The 20761-nt window shown below is 55.0% G+C and overlaps 7 protein-coding genes across 7 annotated transcripts; 3 read left to right on the top strand and 4 right to left on the bottom strand.

Annotated features, from left to right (window-relative positions):
• Window positions 1-59: 59 nt before the first annotated feature.
• On the bottom strand, window positions 60-4202 carry CONPUDRAFT_97106 (histone acetyltransferase ELP3). The gene is made up of 9 exons (XM_007766270.1): window positions 4070-4202; window positions 3698-4004; window positions 3475-3637; window positions 3276-3400; window positions 2740-3222; window positions 2564-2687; window positions 2093-2504; window positions 1859-2021; window positions 60-1809 (listed from the first exon to the last, which is right to left on the bottom strand). Exons 1-8 carry the CDS (start codon window positions 4092-4094, stop codon window positions 1945-1947), a joined length of 1716 nt encoding a protein of 571 aa, XP_007764460.1. The 5' UTR covers window positions 4095-4202; the 3' UTR covers window positions 60-1809; window positions 1859-1944.
• Window positions 4203-4968: 766 nt separating this feature from the next.
• Window positions 4969-6662, top strand: CONPUDRAFT_162102 (uncharacterized protein; the record flags this gene model as incomplete). The annotated part of the gene is made up of 4 exons (XM_007766269.1): window positions 4969-5091; window positions 5163-5590; window positions 5648-5730; window positions 5786-6662. The coding sequence occupies 4 exons, from the start codon at window positions 4969-4971 to the stop codon at window positions 6595-6597; spliced, it is 1446 nt and encodes a 481-aa protein (XP_007764459.1). The 3' UTR covers window positions 6598-6662.
• Window positions 6663-7392: 730 nt separating this feature from the next.
• Window positions 7393-9339, top strand: CONPUDRAFT_162101 (uncharacterized protein; the record flags this gene model as incomplete). The annotated part of the gene is made up of 5 exons (XM_007766268.1): window positions 7393-7570; window positions 7629-7850; window positions 7910-8331; window positions 8388-8470; window positions 8531-9339. Exons 1-5 carry the CDS (start codon window positions 7397-7399, stop codon window positions 9337-9339), a joined length of 1710 nt encoding a protein of 569 aa, XP_007764458.1. The 5' UTR covers window positions 7393-7396.
• A 170-nt stretch (window positions 9340-9509) lies between these two features.
• On the bottom strand, window positions 9510-11875 carry CONPUDRAFT_149620 (uncharacterized protein; the record flags this gene model as incomplete). Its single annotated transcript, XM_007766267.1, has 5 exons — window positions 9510-9983; window positions 11193-11525; window positions 11578-11604; window positions 11673-11744; window positions 11810-11875. 5 exons carry the CDS (start codon window positions 11873-11875, stop codon window positions 9510-9512), a joined length of 972 nt encoding a protein of 323 aa, XP_007764457.1.
• Window positions 11876-13349: 1474 nt separating this feature from the next.
• On the bottom strand, window positions 13350-14979 carry CONPUDRAFT_149619 (uncharacterized protein; the record flags this gene model as incomplete). The annotated part of the gene is made up of 3 exons (XM_007766266.1): window positions 13350-14762; window positions 14836-14916; window positions 14968-14979. The coding sequence occupies 3 exons, from the start codon at window positions 14977-14979 to the stop codon at window positions 13350-13352; spliced, it is 1506 nt and encodes a 501-aa protein (XP_007764456.1).
• An 873-nt stretch (window positions 14980-15852) lies between these two features.
• CONPUDRAFT_134666 (uncharacterized protein) lies at window positions 15853-16964 on the top strand. The gene is made up of 3 exons (XM_007766265.1): window positions 15853-15960; window positions 16019-16219; window positions 16274-16964. Exons 1-3 carry the CDS (start codon window positions 15897-15899, stop codon window positions 16846-16848), a joined length of 840 nt encoding a protein of 279 aa, XP_007764455.1. The 5' UTR covers window positions 15853-15896; the 3' UTR covers window positions 16849-16964.
• Window positions 16965-17273: 309 nt separating this feature from the next.
• CONPUDRAFT_162097 (uncharacterized protein) lies at window positions 17274-20107 on the bottom strand. The gene is made up of 2 exons (XM_007766264.1): window positions 19825-20107; window positions 17274-19762 (listed from the first exon to the last, which is right to left on the bottom strand). The coding sequence occupies exons 1-2, from the start codon at window positions 20036-20038 to the stop codon at window positions 17439-17441; spliced, it is 2538 nt and encodes an 845-aa protein (XP_007764454.1). The 5' UTR covers window positions 20039-20107; the 3' UTR covers window positions 17274-17438.
• Between the last annotated feature and the right edge of the window lie 654 nt (window positions 20108-20761).

The raw sequence follows: 20761 nt of genomic DNA, 5'->3' as shown, positions 1-20761 counted from the left end.
CAGGACAAGATCTCGGACGCGCATCCAGATCGGCATTTACCGACCTATACCTTCACTCTCCGTCACCGTGCTCGACGACGAGCTCAGCGCACTTCAATCAATTCACAGCAGTTGGTCTTTACGAAGTCTACGACATACAGTTATCCAGGTTCTTGAGCTACTACTGAACAGACCAACTTCATAATCATACAGCATCCCCCCGGACCCAAATGTCCATCGACCTCGATTGGCACCGTCTCGATGCCTCCCTCGCCGAAAAGCTCGTCGACGCACTCAACCGCACGCTCGCGGGCACCTCGCGGCCCTCGTTCATAGGGCCCGTTGAGATCACCTCGTTCGACTTCGGCTCCGCGCCGCCGGACGTCGAGCTCGTCGACATGCGCTCCATCTACCGCGACTTTCTCGACGCGGACTCCGACTCCGACTCTGACTCGGGCGGCTCTGTCTCGTCCAGCCTTTCAGGCGCGAGGAAGCACACTCAGGGTGGCGCAAGCGCGGGCGTGTATGGGAATGGGCATGGGGAGGGCGAGGAGGATGAGTGCGAGGACGACGATGGGTTCGAGTGGGTGAGCAGGCGCGCGGCGAGGCGTGGGCTCGTCGAGGATGGGTATCCTTATGCGCATCTCCCGCCGTATGTGCGGTATAACCCTTATGGCGCCGGCGGAGATATGTTTGCGTCGACACCCTCGCTCCCGTGGAGCAGCGGCGCGCTCGGCATGGGAATGGGCATGGGCATGGGGATAAACATGAACATGAGCGTGCCCAGTCTGTGCGACTTCCGCCCGTCGGTTGCCCCGCCCCGCCCGTCGCCTGCGTCGGCGACAGCGACGATGGGCACGGCAGGCCTCTTTCGCGGCGCGTCCACGCCGTCGCTAGCTTCCCAGTCCGCTGCACGGGCCGGAGGCGGTCTACACCCCGCCTTTGCATCCAGTGTCTCCCCCACACACATCGACTCCCACACCCCCTCCGACCCCCTCTCCCAAGACCCCTCCGCATCCTCATCCATCCCACCGCCTCCCGACCCAAACCCAAACCCAAACACCCCCGCCCCGCACCCAAACCTCCAGCTGCACCTCTACCTCACATGGCACTCCAACCTCCGCCTCACGCTCTCCACCTCCCTGCTCATCAACTACCCCTCGCCCGCATTCATGGCGCTCCCGATCAAGCTCGCCGTCACAGGCCTCGTCTTCCGCGGCGAGCTCGCAGTCGCATACGAGGGCGCGCGCAGGCGCGTGCACGTGTGCATTCTCGACGATCTCGATCCGTACGCGCCCGCGTGCCGGCGCCCGTCTGCGTCGCAGGCGTCTGCGCAGCGGACGAGCGCCGGTGGAGCCGCCGGAGGAGGCGGGCTGAACAGCACGAAGAGCAGCTCGGGCGATCTGTCCGCGAGCATCGCGAGTCTCACGGGCCTGGGGCGGCCCGCGACCGCAGCGGACGGTGTAGACGCGGCAGGGGGCGACGTGGACGCGGCGACGCCGCCCGAGATCGACGAGCCTCTCGGCGGGGGCAGTGGAAGCGGGGGAGCGGGCAGCAGTGGAGGGAGGCGCGACGGCAAGCCGGCGCCGGTGGGACAGAGGCTGCTGCCGTCGATATTCATCGAGAGCGAGATTGGCCAGGCGGACAAGCACGTGCTGAAGAACGTCACGAGGGTGGAGAGGTTCATCCAGGATGTGATCCGCAAAACGGTCGAGGAGGAGCTCGTGTTTCCCAATTTCCATACGCTCGTCCTTGGCGATCAGTCATGAAGCTGGAGGTGTTACTGCTTGTTTTCTTCGTTTTTTGAGGTCGATATTTGCTTTCCTTACAGTGAGTTGTTCACAATAATGCACTATGTCATAATGACCTATGGATACAGATCTGCATCATTACAACAAACAATACATACATAGAATGTACCATGATACCACGCAACCACACAATCACCCTCTCAATATCGCAATATCATATCAGTATTTTGCTCATGTACGGCCCATCGAGCTCGTATCCGAGCTTGCGATAGTAATTTCGAGTACCCACCCCTACAGCATCGTTCAGCACAAGTTAGCCTCCATCCACGTCAAACTAAGAAGAAAAAACGGCAACGACGCACCCGAGATAACAGCAAGCTTCACACTCCCATGCTCCTCCCTCGCTATCCGCTCCGCCTCCTCCATGAGCAGCGTCCCGAACCCCTGGTGCTGGAACTTGGTCGGGTCCCGCCCGTGCACGGGCACCGCCGTTCCGTACACGTGCAGCTCGCGCACGATGCTCGCCCCGCCCTCCTCCCACTCCTCCTCTCCCTCGTCCACGTTTGGCGGGGACGTGCGCCTGACGCGCTGGCGCACGAGCTCGGGGCGGAACGTGCCCTCCTCCGAGCACTTGCGCAGCCGGAGGAGGCCGACGAGGATGTCCCGCTCCGGGTCCTCGTACGAGAGGAACGTCTCCCACCCGCCGTTGGCGGCGTAGTCGCGCCGGAGGAGCTCCACGGATTCAGGCCGGACTTTGTGGTGGATTTCGTGGATCTAATGGTTCGGAGGCATCAATATCAGCTCTTTGGTGGAAAGGGAGGGACAGGACGTACGCCAACTTCGCGGTAGCGCACGTCGCGGCACTCGGCGCCAAAGTCTTTCATCCGGTTCAGAGCGAGCTCACGGAGGTTGCCCGAATTCTCGCATCCGCTTGTCACCAGCGGCAGTGGGATGTCTCTGATTCGAGGGATCAACAGGACGTAAAATGGACTGCTGCACAGAAACTCACCGCTGCACCCGATACACCCTCGTCCACGGTGGCACGAGCGCCAAAATCCTCGCGACAACATCCACCAGCACATTCGGTGTATAGTTCTTATACCTCCCCGTCCTCCACAGCTCATACAGCCCCGTCCCCCTGATCACCAACGTCGGATAGATCTTCAACCCGTCGCTCCTGAATGCCGGATTCTCAAAGTACTCCTTGAACTGCTGCAGATCACGCTCAAGCCCGACATTGGGCAGATCCGGCATCATGTGTGCGACGACCTTGAAGCCGGCGTCCTTGGAGAGGTGGAACGACTCGGAGACGGCGCGCACGGTGTGCCCCCGGTTCGTGTCGCGCGCAACGTCCTCGTACACGGACTGCACGCCGATCTCGAGCCGGGTGCAGCCGTACCGCAGCATTTGGGACAGGTGTGGGCGCAGGCAGTAGTCCGGGCGGGTTTCGATTGTGATACCGATGGCTTTTGATTTGGATTGTTCGGAGTAGCTGGAAGAGGTTAGAGATCGTGGGGTGTAGAGCTGGGGTGTAGGACGACGTACCGGACTGCTTCGTCGACATCTGTACCTGTAAATCCTGAGAGTGCGTTGTGTAGCTGGGCGATGAACTTGGATCTGTAGTCCTCTGGCATGCTCATGAAGGTTCCTCCCATGACGATGAACTCGACCTGGTTTCCGACAGAGTCAAAGACAGCAATTCCGCTATAAGTGAGACCCTTTGCACCAGAGCAGTATGACATACCTTGTCAACACTGTGCCCCAGACTCTTCAGTTGCTCGACTCGCCCTCGCGTCTGCTCGTATGGATCATACCGTGCCCGGATAGCACGCATACTGGTCGGCTCGTACCCCGTATAACTCTGCGTGCTGTAGTCGAAGTCTGAATCTGGCCCTCCCGGACAGTATCTAGATTGCTCAAACATGAGGACCAGACGCAAAATAGTGAGCCTAATAGTGAAGGCTTACACGCAAATGTTCCCCGTCATCGCGATGTGCGGACACCGATGGGGCTTGCACATCACCGCAACAACCGCTATCCCACTTGCAGTCCGAATAGGCCGCGCACGCAGCTTAGGCAGAAGCGCCTTCTTGTAGTCGTCCGGGATGGCAGAGATGATGTCGACGAGACGGGGGACGCCTCCAAAACCGTACTTCTTGGAGAGCTTGGCGCGCAGTTCGTTGAGCGAGACGGTGGTGTTTGCATCGTGCGCCTTGATTAGTTCCGCGGCGATGCCTGAAGTGACTCTCAGGAGTATCTCTGCCTGCGATGGGCCTTGGTGGGCGAGGAGGCAACTGTGCTTGGTTTGAGCGCATCAGACATGAGCAAGGTGTGCTTACCGTCTACCCTGGTCCCCTGCACCATTCTGTGAGAGAGATTGCTATGTCACGGCTCTCTTAGTGTTATGTGTTGCTTGAAAACGTGTTTCAGGAAGTCAAGGCTGGCAGCAGGTCGAGAAGAGGTTTTTGTCAGAGGTCGAGGAGTTGGAGAAAGTCAAGTCATTGAATCTGTCTCGACAGATCAGCAGACGGGATTTGCCGAAATAGGGGCTAGATGTTCTGTTGGGTTGGTCCCTGTTGGTCCCACACCTGGCCGACGCAACCACCATGATGACCGAGAAAGAGCTAGAGGCTGAGATTCTGTCAACGTTCGAGATACCAGAACCTTACAGGGCTCATGTTCTTACGGCAGGATTCACTAGAATAGTAAACCCTGACGAGGACCCAGTTTACGTTAAAGTTTACACGGTGAGTACCCTAGCATGGTATCCCAGCGCTTGCTTATCAGCATCTGTAGTCTACTCTCAAGCACGTATTCAGGGGCACGTATTACAGGGATAAGAAACCTTTGTCATCCTGGGATGACTTCGCATACGCATGTCTCGATGCAGGCCTTGTGAAGACAATGGTCACTATCGCACGACAGGAATGGACGGGACGAGATGTGCCAGAGCACAGACACATGGCTCAGTATAATGCACTATGGAGCCTTGGCGGATTGATGCGAATGGGCACCTTGTCTGAGAGGAGAGACCTCATGCAAAGGATGCTTCAAGAGGATGTTTTGGGCTTGTGTCTCCAGGTCAGTGCGCAGCTTTGGTCAGATCACCGTGTTGTAATATGTTTGCTGGTCACCTTAGCTTATGAAACACCGTTTATGCACGATGCACCAGCTCGCTCTCAACGTGTTGCGTCTACTGGCTGGAGAATCGTTCCTCGGGGAAAGTATTTCCCCAACTATGGCTGCTGACATCATGGAGGCCGTTTGTGCATACGCAGCCACTGGACCACAAAGCACCATTGACCAAGTGCTCGATCCAGAGACCACATGGCAGAGCCAAATGATGATAAACCGCCTTAACGTATGTACTTGACATCCATCTGCTCGTCTATATAATCGTCCTGAAAGCGTACTTACTGATTTATACCGTAGCTCACCCCAGAAGAATGTGTCAAATACTGCCCGCGGGTCTATGCCATCTGCCAAGAATGTGCCGTGTGGATTGTTCACGGCATCCTGTGCACGGCAACGGCTCAGCCACCCAGATTCTGCCTCGACATTCTTGAGAGGAAGCCCAAAATCCTGGACCAGCTGTTTGATTGCGCTGTTCTTGACCGGCCGCCGTGGTATCCAGAGACGAGGGTTCCAGACATCGCCAGCGAGACGCTCACTCTACTATTTCGGTGGCCAAACTACGTTGTTCCAGGAGTCGATGGCCCAGCGGACAGGGTATTCAAGGCTCAGGATTGGAAGACTATGACACAGACTATGGCTATCCTCACCTCTAGACCAGACTGGGTTGAGAGACTCGTCGAGGTGCATATGCATATCCAGGAAGAAGACTTGAGGAAAACTCGCATGTGGGCACTTCACACCATATCCCATTGATGTTCTGCTGATCTCGGACCTTCATCCAGACATTGGCAACGGGTGGGCCGCGATTACGGTGCGATTGTTCCCCCAGATGACGATGCCTTTGATAGGGTTTTTGAATCACGCGGTAGGCTCTCATTATGCAAGCGCTAGTCATCCCTTAGCTCACACATAGCTCTCAGGCGCCACCCGAGCGTGCAACCTCCGCCTGATCGCCACACTCACTCACGCCGCCGATGCCTGCAACATGTCCAACGCTCAAGTCGAATCCCTTCTGCACGTCGCTTACAACGGCTGTCGCAAAGTCGACACCTCCCCAGGCGAACAGAACACCTTCAATGTCATCGAGAACACCCAACACGTCTTCCGCCCGCCCCCATTGGCCACAATTATGGACACGACCGTTGATGATCCGGTCTCTATACCTCCCGAGTACATTGGCGGCCCAATTGCACTCTTGCGGCTGTACGCTGTGCTTGCGCAGCGCAATGCGCTGGACGGCGTCCAAGCGCTGCGAAAGCCGCCGAGTGGTCTGTCTCCGTCGGCGTCGCTCAAACAAATCCAGCAGATCACGCATCCAGGTATCATCCGTCGCGTAATCAACATCGCGCAAGCACGCTTATGGGCGCGGGTGGATGAGGGCCGCAAGACACTCGCGAGAAGGGAGAACGACGGAAACGACGTGAATGACGCCTGCGCCATTTTCATGAGCGCAGCGGAGCTTGCGGCCGTGTTGATAGCGCTGGACAAGCATACGAGTGGAGCATACGCCGATGAGATGTGGGGAACAAGGAGGCAGCTTGTGATTGCTTTAGGGAATGCGTCGCAGATGGCGCTGACCCTCAAGCAGTATCAGCGAGCGTTTCATCTCGCGTCAAGTGCGGTTAGCGCAGCGGAGGATATACCAGCGGAGGAAGGGCTAGAGCCAGAGATTGTGGCTAAGAACAAGCGACGGATGGCCAATGCCAATGCCGTGCTTCAACGTCATTTATAAGTTTGCTCATACCGGATATAATCTAGACTTGTGACCAGCCTGCTTCTGCGTATCCTACTAAACGGGACCAAAAGAGCTTGGCACGCAATTCGTTCAGCAAGACGATCGTGTTTGCATCGTGAGCTTCGATGAGTTCAGCGGCGATTCCCAATGTGACTCTTGGGGGTATCTCTGCCTGTGATGGGCCTTGGTGGGCAATGAGGCAGCTACATGTTTGGTTTGCGCACATCGGACATGAACAAGGTATGCTTACCATTTTCCCTGGTTCAATTCCCTGCACCAGTTTTGTGGAGAAGCCTGCCCTGTTAAAGTTCTCTGTGTGCTATTTTCTCGCTTTTAGAGATACTGATGCCAACAGTGTAAGATGAGTGGCATGTCGGGAAGGTTTCGGTAGAGGTCGAGGAATTGGAGAAAGTCGAGTCACGGATCTGTCCACCGGCGGCATTTGCCGAAACAGGGGCTAGATGCCGTCCGGTTGATCTCGTGCTCCGTTGACGCGCCAATGGAGACGACATTGGAGGAAGAGATTCTGCGCACCTTCGAGATACAAGAACCATACCTGTCTCAGGTACTCAATACAGGGTTTACTAGAGTGGTCAACCCACAAGAAGACCCAGTCTATGTCAAAACTTACACCGTGAGTTCCCCTGCCGCTGAGCCATCTTGCTCATCCTCGAATCGAAATTTTCAGTCAACGGTCAAACACGTATTCAGAGGCACCTATAATCACGACAGGAGTCCCCAAACTTCTTTTACTCCATTTGCGAAATCATGTCTCAGGGCAGGCCTAGTGAAAACAATGGTCGCTGTCGCGTCTCAGGAGTGGCCAGAATCCGCACCCAAACACAGGTTCATCGCTCAGTATCATGCGTTATGGGGCCTCGGAGACTTGATGCGGATGGGTACTTTATCTGAGCGGAGAGAGCTGATGGAAAGTATGCTCCAGGAAGATGTCATGGGCTTGTGCATCCGGGTGAGCGCCCCCTCATTGCCTGATGTGATTGAACATGCTCATCCTCAAGTCACTATAGCTTTTGCGACACCAGTTGTGTGTCATGCAACAGTTGGCAGTCAATGTTCTGCGTCTGCTGGCGGCGGAGTCCTTTCTAGGCGAATGCATCACCCCGTCTATTGCTGCTGAGCTCATGGAAGCCGTTTGCATATACACATTCATCGGACCAGACCGCACCGTTGATCAGGTTCTCGATCCTATAACTTCATGGCAAAGCCAGATGATGGTGGACAAAGCTGATGTAGGACCCTTGTTGTCGCCCGCTCTTCACAGTACTTAATTCAATTATTCGCTTCACAGCTGAGCCCGGAACAGCGTGCCAAATACTGTCCGCGAGTTTATGCCATTTGCCAGGAAAGCGCCGTGTGGATCATGCACGGTATCCTGTGTACATCGTCGCCCCAGCCACCCACGTTCTGTCTCGAAATTCTCAAGAAAAGGCCGCAGATCCTCGATGATCTCTTTGACTGTGCAATTTTGAGCCGCCCCGCGTGCTACCCGGAGACCAAGATCGTTCCGGTCACATGTGAGACAATAATTCTACTTTTCCGATGGCCAGACTACGTTGTCCCAGGGGCGCCCTCAGACAAGGCATTCAAGGCACAGTCTTGGAAAGCTATGTCTCAGGCGATGGCTATCCTCACGTCTCGCCTCGACTGGGTCGAGAAGCTCGTTGAAATATGGATGCGCGCGCAGGAAGAGGACCTGCAAAAAGTTCGCACGTAGGGACATCGTCTCATAGCCCGTGTGTGCTTGTTGATTATGTCGTTTCATGCAGCCAGTGGAGAAGGGTGGGTTGCGATTATGGTGCGGCCGTCCAACCAAGTGATGATGACTTCAAAAGAGTCTTTGAGTCGCGTGGTAGGCCAACGAACAGCTTCTGACGAGTGCTCCTCAACTCACTATGTTCACAACTCGTAGGAGTCACACGCGCATGCCTCCTTCGTCTGATCACTACGCTCACGCACGCTGCCGACACCTGTGGCATTTCCAACGCGCAGGTCGAGTCTCTCTTGCACATGGCCTACCTTGGCTGTCACAAACCAGATGAATCTCTTTTCTCAAAACCTTTCGCTTCAGTCGAGAGCTTGCAAGAGATCTTCAGCGTGCCCCCATGGGCCACCCTCACAAAAACGACTGTGGCGAGCCCGTTTTCTGTCGCCCCCCAATTTATGCTCGGACCAACTGCACTTGTGCGCCTATACACTGTGCTCGCGCAACGCAAGGCTCTTGATGGCATTCAGGCGCTGCGGAAGCCACTCCCCGGTCTTTCCACCTCGACGTCACTCAGACAAGTCCAGCAAATTGCTCACCCAGATATCATTTGCCGCGTCATCAAAATCTCGCAGCTGCGCTTGCGCGCGTGGCTGGAGGAGGGCCGCCATAGGCTCGCAACACGGAGGAACAACGGCAACGACATCAATGAAGCATGTGCCGTGTTTATGGGCTCGGCGGAGTTGGCGGCAGCGCTGGTCGCGTTGGACACGCATACTGAAGGGATGTACGCTGCTGAGCTTCGTGGGGCCAGGCGGCATCTTGTGATTGCTTTGGGTAATGCGTCGCAGATGGCAATGAACCTCAAGCAATACCAGCGAGCGCTTCACCTCGCTTCGAGTGCGGTTAGTGCAGCAGAGAGTATACCGGCAGAGGAAGGGCTAGACCCGGGGGTCGTGGTTAAGAACAAGCGGCGGATAGACCAAGCCAATGCCGGACTTCAACGTCGTCCATAGCCTTGTTCATGTCAGACACTATCCCTCTGAGTTGTGCTATGGATATAACCGGGCAAGGAACGAGTTGTTGTTCAACTAGATTATTATTCTATGTATATAGTAAACAAAGAAGACGACTTTCTGCTGAAGAAGCAGAAAACACCTCGATTTTAACGAAGCGAGAGGCAATGTCAATCCAGTGAACCGTCAGACTCTGTGCCCTCCTGGTCGTCACTATTCACTTGAAGGCTCGGAATGTACTCCCGCTCGTACCATTCCGCCTTTACGTCTCGAACCATCTGGATCCGGAAGCAAGAATCAGCGTATTCAATGACCGGGACCCCAAGCAGCTCGCCAATCTTGTCCCCATCTAACTTCCATCGAGCGGCAGCATGATTGAGGGAGTCCTTTGAGAAGCCGGGGATAATGAAAGTGATGCAAATTAGGTGGCACCTTGAGCGAGTCATGAAGTCCGACAGACGCTCCTCTCTCTCGTCGTTGGGAGCGAGCGCAACTTCCTTCACAGCCGGGAAAGTCGCTAACGATAACGAGGCTCCGCTAATGATCGAACCCAGCGTGAGACGCTTGATGCCTGAGTACTGGAAGAAAGCGCCAGAACTGCGCAAATCCCAGTTATGCAGGAGGCGGAAGTCAATTAGCTTCCCCTAAAGAGCAAGTATTACTGGTCGCTGCTAAGATCGGAGCGAATTGGGACGGATTGGTGAATTATCGTGATGTTTCTTTACTTGTGAAAAGGTCACTGCACGCTAACCGTTGATATATTATCAAGTTGACGCGAGTTGGTGCACATTGGCGTGCACGCTTGCGAAAGTGTGAGCACAGTTCTCCAATCCGATTACTGTAACATAAGGCTGGAAGATAAACAAGGTAGTCCTCATAATTATGGCTAGAGAGTGACCGGTGACCAATTACGACACGATGTATTCCTGTTCGTACCATTGCGCCTTCAGGTCTCTCATCATACTCATGGTACTCCAGCTGGTATCGCAATCAACGATTGGGACTCCGAGCCTTGTCCTCATCTGATCGCGCAGATCCCTCCGAATGTCATCCCTCACAAATTTGTGGCTCACAAGCCCTAGTCGGCGGAGATAACATCCCGAGCGCCATTTCAATCCAGCCACCAGGTCCTCCACTTCGCCGCTGAGTACTGTGGAGAGCTCTATGAGCGAGGGTAGCATGGCTGTTTTTAATAGCTTCGAGCAGCTGATGAAGCTGGTGCAAACTGTGGCAAGCCGTTCGATCCGCGAATGCGAAAGCGGCCTTGAGCTCTGGCTGACCCGACCATATAAGAAGAAATCTGTGAGGCTAGGATATTTTGCTGGAATGGACGCTAGATCTGGAAGAATCAGTCCTGGACCCAGTTCAAGGACGAGAGCATTCAAGCGAGGGATAGAAAAGGAGCAAAATGCTTGAAGACTGGTGTGGAAATACAATCGCAGATGAAGGTGTGTGAGGTTGCAGCAGTCCGAAAAAGGGGTTGTCAGGTGGGCGTCAAAGTCAAAGCCTATGAGCATGAGTTTTTCCACTTCATCGAACCGGGAAATAAATCCCTGTATCTTGGTATACGGGAAAGAAACAAACTTTCTCTTCTTGTCTTGCACGGCGTATATGTCTAGCCCTTTGCAGCGCTCCTCGAAGGCCGATAGAAGACCCTTCTTGCATTTCTGTATGAATCGTGCATTGATTGATGGGATTCCCACAACAAGGTAGACAGGTAAGGATGCGGTTCTTGAGAGCATCGTGAGCTGCGGTTCTAACTTGCTTTGCAATGTTGCTTGAGATCCGGTAAGATGTACAGGGGTCCATAGGCGTGGAAAATTGAGAGCAATACTTCTCCAGCTTCTGCAAACTTGTGCCGCGTTAAAAGAGACATCAAACCCCTCATGAAGCGTGCCAAAGTAATGATCACGGTCAGTCTTCTGTCTAGACCGGGCCAAGATGAAGATCTCGGATAGAATTTCGACGGGTAGGCGTCCAACAGCAGAAATAAACCTTTTCCGTGCGTTCGCGGTGTTCAGGAGTTTTGTCTTGAAACCCGTTAGATCTGCGATCGCCTGGTCCAGTTCGTGAGTCATTAGAGACACGTTGGACGCAAAACTGAGGATGTTGGCGGTTTCTTCCGGCGAGACAGCATTGTAGTTTGTGCCCTCGAACGCCACGAGGCCGTCGGACTCAACTGCGCCCTAAGGATTCAGTTAGCTCCACAGCATGACAAGATCTTACAAGACTTATTACGTTGATTTGTGCTCCTACCATTGAGAGCTGTTGAACGTCATTGCCAAAAAGGGGGATTCAGCACTTATATGAAGTAAGGTGTGCTATTGACGTACAGTGCTGGCGAGCTCTTTGAAGATTTGGAGATGTCGTGGGTCCTCGTGATCAGGACTAGAAAGCGCAGCATCCTGCTCATCGAGGGCATAGTTAGAGGAAAGGAGGACCCGAAGAGCACGGAAGATGGCTGACGCACGGTGCTGCTAGTATGCTCGGTGTTTAGCTCAGCAGCAGTTGCGGGAGTGGGACCATAAGTGTTCATCTTGCTGTGAGTATTATTGCGGCGCTTAACTGTGAGATATTCAGCATATCCCGGTGTTCGTTGAAGGTACAAAGGACTTCACTGAAGTTTGCATATACGCGTCGGGAGTTGGCCGGAGGCAAAGGATGCTGGTGGCATGCGCGTCACGTTGCGTCGGGGACCGGGACTCGGATCGGCGTTGTCGGTGGTATCCGGCACTTCCGGGGTTTCTCCTTGTCTCGGTTGATCTCGCCTACATCTGTGGTAACAGGTGATAATGGTAGGATTGTCCGCACACAACACATACCCAGCATTTCGCCTTCAAGCACCCGAACCTCAGCGATCTCAGAATCTCAAGAGGGCGTTTGCCAGATTGATCAACCCCCGCAACTCGACTCGATGTTCATCAAGACCTATCATATACTGTCAGTGTTTCGCAAGACCCTATCTAGCATTCATCTGGTGTCTCATAAGGCAACTCGACAGTTTGAACTCGAAAACAAGGTTGGAATTTTATCACTTTCACCAGCTGGGCATGCTTCGAGGCAGGCATAGTGTGCACAATGGCGACAGCTGTGCGAGAGGTGTGGCCGCAGGAAAATATGCCCAAAGAATGGGTTGCTCAATGCTACGTTTGATGGGGTCTATATGAGATGGTGCGGACACTGGCAGGTGATCGATTGATCTGTCCTAACGGAGGAAGTCACTGGACATGTTGCTACATGAGGATGCCGTGGGTTTGTGCTTGCGGGTGAGTACTTCTCGGGATTGGGCGATGTTTTTCTGAATACGCGCTCTTTTACGCAGATCCTTCAACATCTACTGTGCCTCGTGCAACATCTCTGTATCGATGTGTTGGATCTCCTCGTCATCCATCTATCATTGATTGTGACATCAAGACCTCGCAGTAACACTTATGCGCATGGCCAGACATGGGTTGTCAACGGCACACTGACAGGACAAACAATGATGACCACGTCCACAGCGCGTGTGCGATGTTCACGATTGCCCCAGAGCTTGCAGCTGCGCTAGTTGCGCTGGACACACATGCTGTGGAACGTAAGTTACTGGTATTTGCAGCGCAAGTAGGCAGCTCGTGATTGCTATGAGGAATGCGTTGAAGGTGGAGTTGCATATCGGGAAATAACAACGAGCGCTTCACCTCGCGTCGAGTATTGTAGAGTGCAATTTGCGCAGCGGAGAAGATTTTGCTGAGATTTTGACAGAAGAAAAGCTGATACCGGGGATCGTAGCCAGGAATAAGACCATGCTAATGTCGGCTTTCAGCGCGACTCGTAAATTTTCGTTTTTGCATCCATTTGTTGAATCACCACAGTTTCTTAATTGTGCATATAGATGCAGCTGTGCGAGGGATGCGACTGGGCTATTGTTAGTCAGTCGAATAATTACTCTATGTATGAGCAGAATACTCTCACAAACGACTTTCAGTAGCTACTCAATCAGTATCCATCTATCTGATTCCGTACTCTGGGCCCTACTCGCTGACATCTACCCAACGTCCTGGAATGTACTCCCGCTCGTACCATTCTGTGTTCACCTCCCGCATCATCTGGTTCTTAGTCCAAGACCCACTGTATTCGACGACCGGCACCTTCATCAACTCACCAATCCTGTTCCCGACCGGCTTCCATCGGGCGGCATCGACAGCGAGAAGATCTGTATTCGTTGAGAACCGTGTTGCTTTGATGATGAAAGTGATGCGAGTCAGCTGGCAACGGGAACGGAGGATGAAACGCGATAAATTTTCCTCTGTGTCTTCTACGAGAGGTAATGCAAGCTCCGTCAGAGCCGGGAACTCCGAGAAGGGCAACGAGAGTGCATTTGGGACCGAACCCAGAGAGAGGCGCTTGAGCCCCGGGTGAGAGAAAGCGCCAGTTCTGCGCAGAGAGATATCACCGGATAGATGGAAGTCGGTTAGCTTTGGGAAGTTCTCCGAGAAGGATGTTGTGGGAAAGAGAATACAGTCGAACACGGACTCGAGGATGAGTACTCGCATGCTAGGCATAGCGAGAGCAGGAAAGTTCCTACTTGTGTCGTCGTGATCAGCTCTGACAAGGAATAAGTGGAGGTGGGTCAGATTGCGGAAGTTTGTGGACAGAGTGGAAAGGTCGGCATCAAGCCGGCAGTTGGTGAGGTTCAATCGCTCTAACTTCTTGAACCGTACGAGAAAGCCTTTTACGGCACTATAGTCGAAGTGGAAGGCCTTCTTTCCGGTGTTGCTCAGAGGGTACATATCCACCCCAACGCATACCTCCTCGAAAGGCGAGAACAGCCCTTTCCTACACTTTTGCAGGAATGGCACACGTGGAGGCTGAATACCGACGACAAGGAATGACGGAACAGAAGAACTCCTGGAGAGCATCTCCCGCGACTCTTGGACCGTAGCTTCGTCTAGGTCCTTGGTCACGGGTACATACATGGTGTTCCATAGACGGGGTGTATTCAAAGCAACGTGTCTCCAGCGGCGGCAAACCTGAGCGACGTTGAAAGAGATGTGAAGGCCACGCATGTCGGCATCGTTGCTGGTGTAGCAATGCCGAGCCAGAACGAAGATTTGGGTCAAGATCTCGACGGGGAGGCGCCCCATTGCAGACGTGAGACGCCTGCAGGCACGTTTTGACCGATCGAGCTGAAGCCTGAGAGTAGATAGAGTTGACACGGTGTGATCAATGTGTTGTACCAGACGAGATGCTCTAGCCATGAACTGATCAATTTCGGCTGTGTCCTGGGGAGAAACGAAAGTGGAGGAGTTGGTGTCTTCAAATGATGCAAAAGCGTTCTCTCGGATGGTATGCTGCTCTCGATGAGTCAATGGGAGAAACGAGAGCGGAGATATTGAACCAGTATTGAACACACTCACGTTGACCTTTCTTCCGATCAGCGCGACCTAGAGAGAAGCAACATGAAAAGTGGAAACCGTGAGCAACCATACATAGTTAGCCAATAGGCATAACACAAACAGTGGCATCCAGGTTGTTGAACAAATCATAATACTCGTTTTCCTCGTTTACTAGCACTGGACGCACACTGCGGCCAGCCGCCTGTTCGTCATTAGCACGACCGTGGCGCTGGATACGAGTCCACTAACGTACGGTGTGGGACATTGTCATATAGCAGTCAGAGGGTCTTCGCGACAGTGAGGTATATGAAAGCTGTATGCAGAGAAGAGGATAATCAGAGGATTGTTGCAGGACAATATCGGGCAAAGCAGGACGCGTCGACCACGCGACGCGTCATGGTGGAGTCCCACGGTAGGGTTCCAATTTCGGACTGGCCCCTAATAGATATGTTACTTTTTGCGAGTCTAGTAAGGTGTTCCATAACTCTAACGGCGACGGGGAACCGAAGAATAAGAATTTTGGTTGCGTGGCGACTCAGGACTCATGCTGTCCCCCTCGTAGACGTTTCCGTAGTCCGGAGACGTCTAAGAAGGACAGCGTGAAGTATTCACAGCCTGCGCAGCCTTCTATCTGCATCAGCTTCGAAAGTGTGTTGGTCAATGTCACCCACCCCTTGACCCACCCCTTGAAGCTTGAAACTTCGGGCGAGATGCTGGCGACGCCACTGATATAGCTACGGAAAACATCAATTTCGGTCTTCGGACAGCCCTCGGGCCTCGCCGTGGATCTCATGTACGTATGTCTGTGTGGAGGGTTTGCGCAAATGCCAGTATCACAGCAGAACCAGGAGGGAAGTCGTCAGGGGTATGCCTTAAAATGGGGAAGTCAACACTGCCACACAATGAGCTGTTCGGCCAAGTGTCAAGGCGACCGGGCATCGGGTCGGGCATGTTAGGCACGACAGGGCACGACGCAGCGAACACCTCTGCGCATGATGGCGTCGAACAGCCTTGCACTGATATGCGTTTCTTCAACTGGAACACTGATAAAGTATAAGTACGCATCCCTCTGATGCTCATCCATCAGAAACACCATCTTCCAACCAACCTCCGAGTCAACCACAGTCTCTTGCTACCTCAGCACCTCTGCTAGATCAATATCAACGTCACCACATATCTACCATGAAGGTTCTCGCAATCGGTGCATCTCGTAACATTGGCTACCATGCCTGCAAGCGTCTCCTCGGTAAGCACTGCGTGTAGAGCGTTTGACTAGCGTCGGCTCTCTGACGGGACCCTGGTAGAATCTGGTGCAACAGTCACATTCCTGCTGAGGAAGCCAGAGGTATTCGACGATGATGACGAGATCAAGGGCTTTGTCGCAACAGGCCATGCTCGTCTCATCAAAGGCAACGCGATGAGCAAAGACGACGTCGCTCAGGCCTGGAAGGAGGCCGCACGTGGTGACGACGGCGCGCCTGTTGAATACGTGCTCTTCTCAGTTGGTACGTTCGTTTAGCTCCCCGGACAACAACTAGCATGCTCACGATCTTGAACAGGCATATCTCCCAGCGAAGGAGGCATCTCCCTCACCAAGGGCATCACTTTCTCCACGCCCAACACCGTCACCCAATGCCTCCTGAACGTCTTCGCGACGCTCCCTCTCGACGACCCCCAACCACGCGTCATCACGATCTCCTCGAACGGCCTCACGCACAAGTCGCACAGCGCGCTCCCGCTGGCACTCAAGCCCATCTACGGCTGGATGCTCCAGATGCCGCACAGGGACAAGTGTGGCGCCGAGGAGGTGACGGCGCACTGCGCGGGCTGGGAGTGGGACCCGCGGGACTCGCCTGGTGCGGATATCCTGGGCGAGAAATGGGAGGCGCGGCTTCCGGGACGGGGCGAGGTGAAGGGCGTTGTCGTCGTTCGCCCTGCACTGCTGTCGAACGGAGAGTGCATGGGCGACAAGGGTCCTCGCAGATGCGGGAAGCCACCCTACAGAGTCAAGGCTGAGGGCGACGTTAGTGGGGCGTGGACGATCTCGAGGAAGGATGTGGCGCATTTCATGGTGGAGGGGATCATGAAGAACTGGAGCGAGTGGGAGGGAAAGCGAGTGAGCATAGCATATTGATTCTGCATGTGATCGCTTTTCTCGGACGCTCAGGCCTTTTGATTATGGGATTGTAATAGTATGAATTACGGACATTTGGTACACGATTTGATATGGAATATAACAAACTAGTCAGCTATTCAAGTGAAATCGTGGCTGCATCTTCGTTCACGCATTCTCATACTGACTTGACTCGTACTCTTCGATTGCCCAAGCATTCCTTCGCTGGATCCAAGACTCAAGTTGAAGAGGTGAAATACACTAAGGTACCACCCAAATGATCCTCTGTCGGACACCGCCCGGTGAACGTTGAACGATGATGAACGTGTAGTGTGTCCGAGTCACAGCGTCGCGTCGCGTCGCGTCGCACCTCATGCCATGCGGACTGCGAGATCGAAATAGTCCTTGCATGCCATCGCAGAAGCTCACCACGTCAATCTGGCAGCCCTGTACTCTCCAACTCGTATTAACGCACCAGACTCCAGTAAAGTACTCGCTAAATATTATCCCATACCACCCAACTCTACAGCACGAGCACACATAATATGTACGGATAGTACCCACATCAATATCCAGCCAGACACTAACGTCGTCGCACCGCGCTGCGCAGCTCACTCATCATGCAGCGCCATCGCACTCGCGCTCCTCGACAGCGTCCCCGCCCTCGGCGTCAAATACGCCGCCCCCGGCGCCAAACTCACCTGCGACGAGTTCCGCGACCTCGACAACGACGTCCCGAGTCCCAACCCCAACCCCACCCCCAGCCCGTTTCCACTATACCCATGCCCATGCCCATGTCCATTACCCACCCCCAGCCCAAACCCGAGCATATCCTCCGGCAGCGCAAGATGCTGCCCGGGCGCCGCCGGCGACGGCGCGCGCGACAGGTACGCGGACGAGTTGCCCGACGGCTCGATGGGCTCCGAGCTCGGCCCTAGCCCGTTGGTGGTGGCGTAGGATTGATACGGCGAGGCGGCGCCGAGGTACCCGGACGAGACGAGGTTGCTGGGTGTGCGGCCCGGCGCGGGTGGGTCGCCGCCGCCGGGCGGGGAGGGCGTGGGCGAGGAGTGGGTGTGTCTTAGCTGCGGACGCTTGGAGGTGTGGCTGCGCGATTTGGAGTGGTGGTGGTGAGGATGATGATGAGGGCGGTGGGAGGGCGTGGAGGAGATCATGCGTCTGATGGAGCGGAGAAGAGATTTTGGGAGAACGGAGTGGCCTTGGTGTTGGTGTTTTGAGGCTGTTGGGGAGGGTGGAGCAGAGAACGAGGATGGGTCGAGCGCGCCTTCTTCCATCGCGTAAGACTCGGTCGCGAGCGCGTAGTCGCCGCGCGGTTTAAGGGGGCGGCTCCGTATGCGCCGGAAGGCGGAGCGAACCTGCCGTCGCATGCGGTAGAACACGCAGACGAAGAACGAGATGACGAGGGCATATATAATGAGGGACACTGGAGAGAAGCCGAGGGATTCGCGGGAGAGTGAGGTAGGGAGGTGCGGGGAGAGCTTGTCCTCGAGGGCGTCGATGGACCAGAAGGGCGGACGAATAGGTTTTATTGGCGGGTCGTGTACCGTAGAAGGGATATCTTGTACGGGGTCCACAAGCGGGCGGTCTTTAGATGAAGAGAGAGGAACGTCCTTGCTAGCCTCTAGGACCATTTTGCCTAGCGTCCAGCTAATAGCGATGTCTTCGACCGTATCGACAGACTGGAATATAGGCTTGCCCAAGCCCTTGTCTTCCGCCTGCTTCGCGACCTCATCTCCACCGCTGCTTGCCGTCGCGTTACCGCCGGGATCGACGATTCGGGGGAGGCCAAGGCCGTCGTGCAGCACATTAGTGATCCATGCCGCCTTGAAGCATTGCATCTGGAGACGCGACAGCTCGACGTTATCGCCCCACACACCCGTCTGTACAACCTCGCCGTCCTGCAGCACCTCGCCGTCGCCGCCAAGCGTGCCTTGATGCTTGTTCCGCTCGTGCTGCCTGGTAATACTATCCCACGTGCGCTTGCAAAACTCCGTCGCGGCGCGCTCGTACTGCAAAAAATCGTACGGGCCGCCGAGGCCAAACACGTGCTCGGACGAGTACCAGTACTCTGACACACCGATGAAGTGCGAGACAGAAAAATCGATCGGCGGGACGCGCACACCGTTGAAGAGGCACGGAGCAGTCTCGCACGGCGCGTTCTTGTTGAGCAGGGGCGACGAGTGCCGCAGGCACTGCGGGAACGAGCCCGTCCCGACGAGACTGTGCGGCTGCAGCACGTTTGTCACGCCGTTCTCGACGTACACTGGCGACTCCGTCATCTCGAGGCCGCGCGGAAGACACGGGTCCTCGAGCACCGAGCGGTCGTTGGCTTGGTGTGGGGCGTACGTGCGTATCATCTGCGCGACGTAACGTTCACGCGCCTGGTTCGTGCCGTACCCGAGCCATGTCGTGACGAAGACCCTGTGCATGATCTCCTGTCCGCTGAGCAGGCGCAGCCGGACGTCGACGAGGTTGTACGAGTCGAGGTCGTCGCCCTCCTGCTCGGAGGGCTCGAACGCGATCTGGGTGGACGCGCCGCCCATGTCGAGGAAGCCGTAGGTCGTCTTGTTAGTTGAGGGGGATGTTGAGTTGCCGACGAAGCCATCCATGAGGTAGTTGACGGCAATCCACCCGAACAGGCCCTCTTCCTCGCCTGTGATGATCTTGACACTCGAACCGCACGGGCCGTCTTCTGAGGCGTCTTCCAGGCGAAAGTTTGTATTTCGGAGGTAGCTGCAAGTTGCAGCGAGTACGCGAGCTTGTTGGATGGGGGTGAGAAGACGCATGCCGGCGGTGGCGAGCAGGAATATGGGCGTGTCTGCTTCTTTGGACGGCGGTATGTGGGCGCGTGCATGGCTGATAAGAGGTTCGAGGTAGGCAGCAACGCCCTCAGGGTTGTCCGCGAACGAAGAGAGACCTAGCAAACCCCGTTGGCGGGTTCCTCGGGGCGGCATGTGCGCGATGAAAAGTGCCACGTACCAGGCTCAGCCTTGGTTATCCACTCGTCCCCTTCCCTGACTCCCTTCTCCACCGGCGGTAGGAGATCGCGTACGGCATCGCCCTGTTCCCTGAGGATAGTCTGGGGGTCTTTCCAGGAGTAGATTTGGAGCCGTGAGCCCGACGAGCCAGCGTCGATGACGATTCCGAAGCGCCGCGAGGCTAGCCAGGAATCAGACGAGGTCGGTGGTGGCATAGACCAGCTTGAGCTGCGATCTCTCGATGTGCACGACGGACCACTGCGACGGATCTACGCCTGCTTTTGAGCGAGCACCGAGACTCGGACGTCCGGAGACTAATAAATGAGAGATTTGCGAGGATGTTATGGGCGCCAATGGTGAAGTGTCCAGACCAACACCACGTCAGCCGGTTCACGCGGTCCGTCTTTGTTTCCCAGCGGCTAACCTTTCCACCTTGTTTTCGTCTCACCACCATGGACAAAGGTCTACTCGACAACGGCATCTCTCTTTCAGCAAGTAATGTCATAAAGTCTAGATGATACTCTCAACATCAACTACGAAACAAGATCCCCAACAGTCTCAGAAGCTCGCATATCCACTACATCTCCTCGAGGAATCCGCAGCCACCCCAGCCCTGCCGCCTTGACGTGGTACGACAAGCAGGTCCCACATCTCCACTTGTCCTCCAGCTCATCCGTCACTGAAAAACACCCAGAGCATGCCATACCCGCATTAACAACCGGCTCGCCGTCCTCCCTGCTGGCCCCCACCGCATCGCAGTTGTCGGTACAGACAAAGCCGTAATAATAATTGATACACCCCTTCCCTGTGCATTCCCGCATACTGCACCGGACGCATTTGTCGAGCTCCTCGAAGCACGTCTCGCAGAACGCAGACGTGCAGTTCAAGCATCTCCCAGCCAACTTCGCTTCCGCCCGTCTCGGATTCGCGTCCGGCTC

The sequence above is a fragment of the Coniophora puteana genome (assembly GCF_000271625.1).
Source record: "Coniophora puteana RWD-64-598 SS2 unplaced genomic scaffold CONPUscaffold_2, whole genome shotgun sequence".
NCBI classification, from domain to species: domain Eukaryota; kingdom Fungi; phylum Basidiomycota; class Agaricomycetes; order Boletales; family Coniophoraceae; genus Coniophora; species Coniophora puteana.
This window is presented reverse-complemented; position numbering and strand designations above follow the sequence as displayed.

Bases quoted from the DNA above. Each gene is read 5' to 3' on its own strand.
- CONPUDRAFT_97106 (XM_007766270.1), bottom strand. From the start codon at position 4,094: ATGGTGCAGGGGACCAGGGTAGACG. The intron at 4,005-4,069 runs GTAAGCACACCT...TCGCCCACCAAG, and splicing joins GCAGGGGACCAGGGTAGACG to GCCCATCGCAGGCAGAGATA. The intron at 3,223-3,275 runs GTACGTCGTCCT...AACCTCTTCCAG, and splicing joins GATGTCGACGAAGCAGTCCG to CTACTCCGAACAATCCAAAT.
- CONPUDRAFT_134666 (XM_007766265.1), top strand. From the start codon at position 15,897: ATGAAGGTTCTCGCAATCGGTGCATCTCGTAACATTGGCTACCATGCC. The intron at 15,961-16,018 runs GTAAGCACTGCG...GGACCCTGGTAG, and splicing joins TGCCTGCAAGCGTCTCCTCG to AATCTGGTGCAACAGTCACA. The intron at 16,220-16,273 runs GTACGTTCGTTT...GATCTTGAACAG, and splicing joins ATACGTGCTCTTCTCAGTTG to GCATATCTCCCAGCGAAGGA.
- CONPUDRAFT_162097 (XM_007766264.1), bottom strand. From the start codon at position 20,038: ATGCCACCACCGACCTCGTCTGATTCCTGGCTAGCCTCGCGGCGCTTC. The intron at 19,763-19,824 runs GTACGTGGCACT...GGGGTTTGCTAG, and splicing joins GATAACCAAGGCTGAGCCTG to GTCTCTCTTCGTTCGCGGAC.